The sequence below is a fragment of the Pantherophis guttatus genome, chromosome 6, assembly GCF_059756535.1.
Source record: "Pantherophis guttatus breed Tessera chromosome 6, ASM5975653v1, whole genome shotgun sequence".
Lineage (NCBI taxonomy): Eukaryota > Metazoa > Chordata > Lepidosauria > Squamata > Colubridae > Pantherophis > Pantherophis guttatus.
Genome location: NC_142068.1, coordinates 48,132,231 through 48,143,055, shown reverse-complemented (window position 1 = coordinate 48,143,055; position 10,825 = coordinate 48,132,231). Strand labels below are relative to the sequence as shown.

General features: G+C 36.8%; 1 protein-coding gene across 3 annotated transcripts in view; it reads left to right on the top strand.

The window, feature by feature from the left end:
• Positions 1–254: 254 nt before the first annotated feature.
• The window catches only part of PCGF6 (polycomb group ring finger 6), a 22,563-nt gene continuing 11,992 nt past the window's right edge, over positions 255–10,825 (top strand). For all 3 annotated transcript variants that reach the window (XR_004595090.3, XR_015728638.1, XM_034440000.3), the window contains exons 1-8: positions 255–785; positions 1,707–1,806; positions 2,461–2,557; positions 3,050–3,105; positions 5,439–5,498; positions 7,010–7,118; positions 9,378–9,405; positions 10,446–10,544. Coding sequence is in view for 1 of the 3 variants with exons in the window: in XM_034440000.3 (XP_034295891.2) it covers positions 492–785; positions 1,707–1,806; positions 2,461–2,557; positions 3,050–3,105; positions 5,439–5,498; positions 7,010–7,118; positions 9,378–9,405; positions 10,446–10,544 (843 nt within the window). In the remaining 2 variants the exon portion in view is untranslated. The remainder of the gene's footprint in view (positions 786–1,706; positions 1,807–2,460; positions 2,558–3,049; positions 3,106–5,438; positions 5,499–7,009; positions 7,119–9,377; positions 9,406–10,445; positions 10,545–10,825) is intronic.

Sequence of the window (10,825 nt, the reverse complement as noted above, 5' to 3'; positions counted from 1 at the left end):
CACAAGTATGAATGTAAACGATCTGATATTTTATTGCAGTCCCTGCCTCACTGACGTTTTGACACAACTTCGTGTGTGCCTATTTTTACATTTTAACTTAATATTGAAAATTAAAATTAGTTCCGGTCTTTAGGAACCGTCGTATCACGCGGATAAAAACCCTCGCTTTTCTCGTCTGCAAAAAGAGGAACAAAATTTAACTCAGTTTCCCAGAACACAGCGCGAGTATGTAAATTATGCAGGTGTTCTGGAGATGTGCGCGCCAAATTAGCCGTGCGCACGCGCTAAAATTGGTAGAAACCCCCCCTCCCACTTTTTTTTTTTTTTTTAACTTCTGCTTGGAGGGACTGGGCAGACCCCTCGCGCAAATTAGCGAGAGGGGCGGGGGGGGTGAAGGAGGCGACCAGGTAGCACAGCGATACTCCGCCACTGTTGGAAAACTGTGTTTCCTTGTGTGGAGGCAGGGAAGAAGCTCGTTTTTGGTCGGGGATATGGCGTTGACTCTGCTAAGCGAAGGGTCCGTGGCTGAAGCGGCGGGGGGACCGGCCGAGGAAGTGGAGGGGAAAGTAGCGGCAGCAGCCACCACGCTGGAAACGCCTGGCTGCTCCGGGGCAGGTGCTCGTTACGAACAGGGAAGCCGCTCTGGGTCCAGCTGCGGAGGCAACGAAGAGATGGAGGATGAGGAAGAGGTGATGGAGGAAGGGACTACAGGAGGGGGAGCCGCAGCTCTCTTCGGAGGATTTGGCACCGAGGAGGGCGAAATGGATTGCGACGAGGAGGACGAGGTAACACGGGCCTGCCACTCTTTCCTCGGCAGCGGGGTTAAAGGGACGCGAGGAGGGGTAGCTCGGTAAAGCACAGTTGCGGAGGTCCTTAGGCAAGTTACCCTAGAGAGCAACTTTACTGATAAGATTATTGTTGAGCCATTTTGATTTTCTTGAGATAGAAGTACTCGCATTGCTTTCTGTGCAAATTCATTCCTTTTTTTTTTTTTTTTTTTTGTATTTTGTCACAATGTGGCATTTCTTGTGTTCCCTGGTTAAAACAGTTCTATCGGTGTTGCTAGTTTCTTTTATGTGCTCTTACAGAAAAATGATCCAAAAGTGATAACAAAACATTGTCGTAGTTTGTAAAACTTGTCATGGTTCAGAAAGAGAAGGAAAGAACTTGTGAGACAAACTTTTTAAAGTCCTGTTGTGTAGTTTCCTGTACTTATCCTGTCGTGGATGAATATAGGATGGATTTATCCGATATGTCTTGTGCAAAAGTACTGCTGCTTTTCACACCAGAGACAGTATCTGTCATCACATTCTGGGAACAAGAGTTGGCCTTGGAACATGTTGCTTATATTACATTAGTCTCTTCTTTCCTTCAGAAGTAATGCCTAGTCTTGCACTGCTCAGTTGCTGAGGCAGTTAAAGAGGTTAATACCAAACATGATGTGAGAAGATACATGCTTGTTTCCCAGGAATCCTCTTTTTAATGTGGCCTTCCAGATTTGCTTTGGAAACACACAACTCTCTGTAGGAACCTTGGAAGGCTCGCAGAGATAAAACTTGCTTTCAACTACATAATATGGCCATTATTGTTTGCAAATAGTTTATGAAAAAAAATATGTTCTCAAGTACTTATTTTAAATATAAAAACTGTAATGCTATGAGCAAACTTTTAAACAATACTCTTGACGTACTTTTTTGAAATTTCAGCGCATGATTAATCTTTCTGAACTGGTACCGTATATCATGTGTTCCATCTGCAAGGGGTATTTCATAGATGCCACAACCATCACAGAATGTCTTCACACATGTAAGTATTGGAATTATGATTACATTTGTTTGCTAGCCATTGCAACTCTGGGCAGTTTACAACGTTAAAAGCTATAAAAGTGTAAAACAAATATTTCTGAAAATAATTGGTTGATGCTACAGCCTAAAGCATTGTAGGTATTGCTTTGTGTACCAAGCAGAAGAAGACCAACTGCTTCATCTCAGAGCTTTCCTACTGCAAATAGCCTGCTGTCTGAATTTTTAAAAAAACTGAAATAGTGTGAACTGAACTGTGGTATCCTGAATTACAGGTATACTTAGTTCACCCTAAGTAAATGTGAGCTGTTTGCCAAGCACTGAAAATGCAATCACATTAAGTGAAATAACTTCATGTTTTTAAGAAGAGACTGGACAGTCACTTGTCTGAAATGTTATAGGGTCTCCTGCTTGAGCATGGGGCTGAACTAGAAGACTTCCACGATCCGAGCCTAGCTCTATTCTGATTGATTGGTTGATTGATTGATTGATTGATTGTAGGGAGAGGCAGTCATAACCTTGAGGATGGGTTGTAAGTAGCTTTTTTGAAGTCCATTATAACTTTGAATACTCTCATATCTCTGTAGATTCTGGACGTTACTGCTTTCAATAATAATGGATCATTATGTAACAGTCATGTAATTACTTTTTTTTACAGTTTGTAAAAGCTGCATAGTAAGACATTTTTACTACAGTAACAGATGTCCAAAATGCAACATTGTAGTACATCAGACACAGCCGCTTTATAATATCAGGTAATTTACCTATTATGGTATACTCTATATTTATTTTGTGTATAAATGAACAGTTTAGCTAATATTCTTATGCTAGTTTTAGTCCTGACATTAACTATTGGAGCTAAGAATTATTTCAAGTAGCCTGATAAGGGAGAATATGTTTAAGTCTTCTGAAACTCTAGCAATGTGTTCAAAACCATTAACTTTATTATTAAAACAATGAAACTAATCCACAGACCACACTTCACTGTCTTGTACTTGATATTTTTCCAATCCGTTTCTAGGGCTTATTATTATGTTGAAATGTTAATGTGTTATTTTAAAAATGCTAATAAAGTTGCTTTTGTAATTTTGACATGGAAATTTTGCAGTTTTGATAGCTATTTTTCAGCCAATCTTATAATATCTGTTATAGTTTAATAATTTTGTGTTAGTGCCTATTTTTCAATATGTCACTGTAATAAAAAAAATAGTTACATTTAAAAATTACTTTTTATTTTCTTTTTATAGACTGGATCGACAATTGCAAGACATAGTATATAAATTAGTTGTCAACTTGGAAGAAAGTAAGTTTTTACCTCTGAATCTTGGTAAAACTGAAAGATACACCTAACTGAATGTAACTTACTTTGCTTGTATATATCTTATGTTGCCATATCAGTCAGTCCCCTTTTTTAGATTTTCGAATTTAACATGCTTGTTTTCTTTTGATAGTTCACTGAAGAACCACATGCTCCGTGATATAATTTTGAATATTGCAAGTTAAAGATTCTTAGTTATAAGATTTATGAAAAAAAGTGTGAAATCTTGGAAAATGATAGAAGGGATGGTTCATTTCCTTCAGAAAGTTCATCATCCCTGCCCTTTCCACACATGTTCATCTTCTTAAAAGTCTTCATTTAGTGACTATCTTGTTTAGCAATTGTTCACAGTTACAATAGTGATGGAAAAAATAACTTTGTGACCAGTCCTCATATTTATGACCTTTACAAGTCTATAAAGTAAAAGAGAAGCTTAGCAACCAAGTTTTGCTTAGCAACCAAGTTGTTGGTCTTAATTGTAGTTGCTAAACAAGGATTACCAGGCTAGGCATATTCGTAGAATGATTGCTGAGCTCTTTTTTTAGCATGGGGTATTCACAAATCTTTTTAAGATTTGACAATCAAGAATTCAGTGCTTTATATTATTTTGGTACTATATCCTCTTATTTAAATAATAAAATGTACTATTTCTGTCAGTTAAATTTGTAACAGCTGTAGAACTAAAGTACCGTATTTTTTTGAGTATAAGTCGCACAGAAGTATAAAACGCAGCTTAGTTTTTGGGGAGGAAAATAGGGAAAAAAATCTGTTTACCAGGTATTCATCTGGCTAGCATCCTTAGTCTGGTCAGCTTCAGCACATTAGTTTGCTGGTTTTTAGCCCCTGCTTGGGGATAAAAAAACAGCTTCTAAAGCACAACTGATCTTTGGAGAGAGAAGCAATGAGAAAAGCAGGCAAACCACGGAGATCGCTTCACTTGCTAGCACCTCCTTAGGGCCGAAAGAAAGCTTCACAGCTGAGAGTCGGAGGGAGCAGGCAAAGTAGGGAAGCGGAGATCGCTTCACTCACTAGCGCCTCCTTAGGGCTGGAAAAAAGCTTTGAAAAAGCTACATTTGGAATATAAGACGCACCCAAATTTTCAGCCTCTTTTAGGAGGGAAAAAAGTGCGCCTTATACTCTGAAAAATACGGTAATGAAATAAAAGATTGACAGATTATCTTCAGAATCTTAAACTCTAGCAGCAAGATCTAGGATTTGAAATTGAATCTTTCTGAATCTCTTTGTAATATAGAATTATTATATTGTAGCAAATCATTTATTTATTATTGGTTCAATTTATATGCCGCCCTTTTCCGGAGACTCAGGGCGGCTTACAATGCGTTAAGCAATAGCCTTCATACTTTTGTATATACCTGCTTAGTAGGGCTTTCGGGGGGCCCTAAGCGGTGTTCTTTTTTATACAAAGTCAGCTTATTGCCCCCATAAACCAGGTCCTCATTTTACCTACCTCGAAAGGATGGAAGGCTGAGTCAACCTTCCATCCTTTCTTGATGTTAATCATAAATAATTAACATCAAGATAACTCCTAGGAAAAACTATTCTGCACTGAAATTACATTCTGTTAATTGTAGCATTTCTAGATTGTATTGGTGAAATTTTAGCAGATTTATACAAGTCATCGGGGTGACAGTGCCCAGTTAGATAATATTTTAGTCAAGTATTTTTGAAAAAACAAAATGTCTCACGGTCTTTCACAATATATTACTATTAATTTATTGGCCATATTTTCTAATGGATATAAGTTATTGCAATGTAAAAATAATGCAGTTCCTTTTATTATCTCTCAGGTTTTTATTACAAAATATTGGAAAATTAAAACACTCCTCTCATTGGATGAACCATGTCAGAAATTGTTCTGAAAAATTAACAACGAAGACCTTTAAAAGACTGTGTGAAAGACAAACTATTAAAATATGATAGCCATTTATTACCTATACCAGCAGGTTTCCTATTTTCATAATCTTTTTTCCTTATAGATTACTTTCACCTGTACATGCATTAATCTAGAAATAATATGTATTTAAAATACTGAGCCCTTTTTTTAAAAAATCACATATGTGCATATGACGATACCTTCCCAAGTTTTTATTTTCTTATTTTCATTTTCTTAGTCTTTTTGCCCAGGTCTGTGCAGCATTTTATCGTTTGTTATGTTTCTTTAATAAAATGACAAAAAATGGAGACTTTAGATGATTTTCTTTATCTGTTTTGTCTGTTTTTGTCTGCTTACTCCATATCAACTAGATCCATATTGTTTAGGTTGAGGATAACCAGCCCTTTTGTATTTATACATTTAGGAGAAAAAAAAAGAATGCATGATTTCTACAGGGAAAGAGGTTTAGAAATACCCAAACTTGGTAAGTTTTTTAAATGTGAGTATACTATTGCTGAAAAGAAAGTGAATTTATTAAAATTTAAATTACTGGTAAATACTTTTTATTATGCCTCATGCCAAGAGATATGTAGCTATGTATTTAACCTTATTTTCTACAGACTAAGACCAACATGTATTTCTTTTCTGACATTATAGTTGCTTTGGTTTAAAAAAAGTGACTGGAAAAATTATATTTTTATAATAGTTAAGTTTTCAAAAAAATTCATAGCTGAAAAAAATAACATTCTAACACAAAAATATTGTTAACCTTAAACAACATTAATGTTTTCTTATGAAAGTACTACTAAATTTAGGAATATTTAATGAAAGTGGTTTTTGTCCTGAACATTTTAAAGATGATATTTTAGTGAGTAGTTTTGTTCATGTGTCAAACTACACTAAGATTGTTGATTATTGTCTTCAGTCAGTTCTTGCTGTCCAATTTGTGATTGATGAGAACATTACATCAGATTTATGGAATTGTATTTTGTTGCTGCTGCCTGTGGCTCTCTCAGAAATTCAACATCATTTCTTACTTTTCCTGTATCTTTGAGATAAATATGAAGGTTAGAAACATAGCAATGTTTACATAAAGCTATCAAAAATAGCAATGGGAGAATAACTGTATATAGAAAATCACAAGTTTCAGCATGTTATATTAGTAGCTATTACTTTTCAGTGCCTGTAATCATCTAGATGTATGTCAGAGATTTTGGAGATGTATCTTTTGTTTTAATAAGATTTTATATAAGAGACACCAAAAACCTAGCCAAATTTGACAATATTCTAATTTGGAAGACAGTTCTTGTGTTATATTGTTTTTAGACCTCTAGGACACAAATGAATAGATTTGTGGAGGCATATCTTTGTCACTGTCTCTTCATTACTGCTCTTTTTGGATTCTTTTTTCCCCACTCTTGGCCATTCTTAGCTTCTCTGGTCTGAAACCTAATTAGTACAAACTCTTACATGTGTGAAAGTCTTGTATATTGTTACAATGGAACACATAAAGGGAAGAAAGAACATAAAACTATGGGACATAAAGGAAAGAAGAAAAATATTTACTCAGAAAGAGGTTTCACAATTGATAATACTTCCAAGAGAGAGAATACTCTATGGTGTAAGAGAAATAAGAGAAAGCTGAGAAATCATGGGGTTGGAAAGGGACATTTAGGCCCTAAAAGTCCAATCCCCTATTCAGCATAAGACTCCAAATCAAAGCATTTCTGATTGAAAGTTATCCAACTTCCACTAAAATACATCCAGAAAAGAAATGCACTGATTCTCCAAGTAATTGTTTTCTGGGCAGTGGTGCAAAGATTGTTAAATCATCACCAGTGAGACAGAGGCAATGGGTAGCTCAGAGAAAGGACACCATGGATTGAAAAAAGAAAGGGTTGAAAGAAGAGTAATCCACAAGTATTACAGGGAAAGAAGCGTGAGTGTATTCATTTTATTCTCTGTTCCTAGCCTGATTAATCTTTTATATTTTAGCTGTACCTCAGCCAATGGCAGCGAGCAGGGGGAGGTCCCGCAAGGTTGTAGGATCTGTATTCCGTATTCCTCCAGAACTTGACATGTCACTTCTTCTGGAATTTATTGGGTAAGTTAAAATTGAATTTCTGAGAATCAGTGTTTTATATATGAACATAGACAATAAATTATTGCCTATTAGATCATATTTAAGTCTTGGTATTGACAGAAATATGAATAAATATGGTAGTAGCATGCAAGTTGGCAGGTGGTGAAATGTGCATTATGATGTCAACTCTGCTCCTCTTATATATTTAAGTGTGATGTCTCAGTGTGAATATAAAAGTACAGAGCTTCAATTACGAGATTACTGCGCATATTTTATCACTTTTTGTGATTAGGAATGATCACCTACATTGGCCTATTATATTACCACAATTTTAAGTTGCATTATTAGATTTTAATGCAGTGAAAAGATCAAGGGATAGTGGAATAAATTAAGGTCTGCAACTCTACATCAATATGCTCAATTTTCAACGTATGCTGATAGCAGTGTCTGAAGAATACAACTTTCTGATATAGAAAGTAGTGTTATTTTCACTATGCTTTGATTTAGCTTTATGATTTGCTGAGTAGTGCTATACTTTGTGCAGATGTTCGTCCAATGCATTAATCTATAAATCATGCATATGGTGTGCATACAGGTAGCTGGCAGGAAAGACTACAAACTACTGTTGCCTGCCAAGAGGTCTTCCTCTCTTCTCTGGGGCTTACTAAAAGAGGTGCTTGCTGAGGGGAGCTGAACTCCTTTGGCAGAGAAGAGAAACAGCTCAGATCCTGAAAATCTGAGCTCCATTCATGCAGCCTGCCCGAGCAGTTTCCTTCCACACATGGAAGGGAGCCGAACTCCTCCTATGGGGTGCAGAAATAGAGCTCAAATCCCACAGATTTCAGATCCTGAAGGTTAGTTTAAACAAACAAAATTATAACATCTGCCATAGTCTTGTTCCAGTAATTAAAGCTAATTGTTAGTTAGATCCATTCAGGAAAATACATCTTTGATTCAAAATTGAAAGCATGATAAAAGAAGAATATGACACTTGAGCAAGCTCATTTCCAAAGTAACTAAAACTGAATTGAGCTTGGCAGCAGATTTCACATTACAACTAGTTGACAAGCAGCCTTTGTATTTTTAAGGTACTTATGCCTTGTGCATCAATGTCTTATTGTAATGAAAAATACAAATCAATCATGTGAAGTGGTTCAGAATCTCAATAATTTGAAGGAAAGAAATTTAAAAATACTCTCTTCAATTTATCCACTAGGTGGCAATAATAACCAAGTAATGTTCACATCGATTCATGCAGTATTTCATGACAAATACGCTTGAATGTATCATACCTGGGGCTTCCCTTAAAGACCACTCGGAGGCTTCAGCTGGTGCAGAATGCGGCCGCGCGGGTTGTAATGGGAGGATCCCAATACTCCCATGTTACACCTCTCCTGCGTGACTTGCATTGGTTGCCAGTTGCCCTCCGGGTGAGATTCAAGGTGCTGGTGTTAACCTATGAAGCCCTTCATGGCTTAGGCCTTGCAACCAGCATCGACTTCCCATCGCCCAGTGCGTTCCCACAGAGAGGGCCTACTCAGGGTGCCATCGGCTAGACAATGTCAGCTGGCGACCCCCAGGGGTAGAGCCTTCTCTGTGGCCGTGCCCACCCTTTGGAATCACCTTCCCGTGGGTCTTCAGCTGGCCCCCATCCTTCGTACCTTCCGCCGTGAGCTTAAGACCTGGCTGTTTAAACGCCCTGGCCAGGACTGATGGGGTCTACTGTTTTAAATTGGTTTTTAGTATGTTTTTAGTATGTTTTAAATTGTATTTATTGGAATTGTTTCATTTGATGTGAACCGCCCTGAGTCCTCTGGAGAGAGGGCGGCATATAAATCCAAAAAATAATAATAATAATAATTGGTAATATTCAAATGTTGGTTTATTAAAAGTGTATTTTAAAAATAATGTTATAGTAATTCAATCTTCTTTACCCTTTGGGATTGTACATGTTTAGAAATTAGTTTAAAAGCTGAGGGAGGGCTTTTGGGGCACTAACCAACCCAACGACTGCAGCTCCCCATGCAAGACTATATTTTAACTCCTTTGCGGGGGCCTCTCTCACCTCCTTATTCCACAGGGCTGGGGCAAGGGAAGAGAATGCTGTCTTCCTCTCTCTTCCTTTTGGCCCCTCAAAAACCAAAAATTAAAGGTTTTTTTTTGGGAACCACAAAATAAATGCAGGAGGGAGCATGGGCTTTGATTTATGCCTGTAAGTTGAGCATGCCAATGTATGTATATCCCATGCACACTGATTATGTTCGTTTCTCTTTCTTTCAGAGCAAATGATCTCTCCGGGAATTTTAAGGTATCAATATTACCAAACATTCTTGCTGTATTAAAATAAATGTGGCATTATGTTTGCAACCTTTTATTTGAAGAACGAATTTGTAGAACATAGCTGCCTATATACTCCATAAATATATGTACAAACACTGAAAGATCCCAGTTTTCTCCCTACTACCATGTATTGATGATTTCCAGACAACATTTACTGCATTATACCTCTGTTATGATATGCTTAAGGTCTACCCGTAGCACTTTTCTAGCTGAATCTCTACCTAACTTTCTTCTCTTTTGGTTTAGTTTAAATCCTTGCTGACATGTTAGCAACTACATTCTTTCCTGCCTTTGGATGCAGCATATATCTGCCTAAAGGCTTATTATACTAGTGGTATATGTCATGGTCCATAAATCCAAATCTTTCTTCCAGTTTACTGCTTTTCTTTATACTGTAGTTCCTCAACCCCCACAGAGAGGATAGATGAAAATACCACCAGCCCTTTCACATTTTCATTTATAGATTTGTATTTGCTTTTAATCCTCTACCTTTTCTTGACTATATCATTTATCCCCTTGAGTTCAGAAATTATGGCTAATGATCAGTTGATTTCATGAGCATTGGTCATCTTTCAACCCTTCTTTTTCACAGGATTAGACAGTATGCTACTCTTAATAACTTGTCTTGTGTACATCTTCTGTCCTTTGCAGTAGTATGTCTTCTACCATCAATATTTTTCTCCAAGTGAAGGGCTTTGATTATTTGTTGGGGCAGTAGAAATATCTCAGGAGGCTGGAGCTCATTTTCCATGTCTGGAGCCTCAAATCAATTTCAATTGTTTGCTAAAAGGGCAACATAGCACCTGAGCTATGTATTACAATGCAGTCTGCTTACCTAGACAGCAAATGATTGTCTTATCAAAGTCTCAAGAATGAACAGTGAAAAATTATTGATTTCATCCTCTGTGGCTATTTTCAGGTTTTAAAATAAACATGAGATTAACTATTTGCAAAAGATCCTATATATTACAATTTAACTGTAAATTAACCTGTTCTTTGTTCTTATAGCCACTGGAAAAGAAGTTTGTACGTGTTTCTGGAGAGGCAACAATTGGACATGTGGAAAAATTCCTCAGAAGAAAGATGGATCTTGATCCTGGCTGTCAGGTACACTGTAATAATTCATATAATTTTACCTTTTTTTGCTTGTCTACAACATGTGTATAACAGTTATCAGATGAATGAGGTTCCCACAGATTTTAATGTAATACTTTTCTCTGAAAGCATTATGTAGGTAGGAAAGACCAAAATAACAGAAATGAAAAATTCAGGCAGTTAAAAGAAGTACTCAGTTAAACTGAGAGCCTGATTTTGAATCGGCAATCAGGCAACTCAACTGGGATCGTCAGAGCCATTTAAAAGAAAAATGCCTCTGACGATCCCAGCTG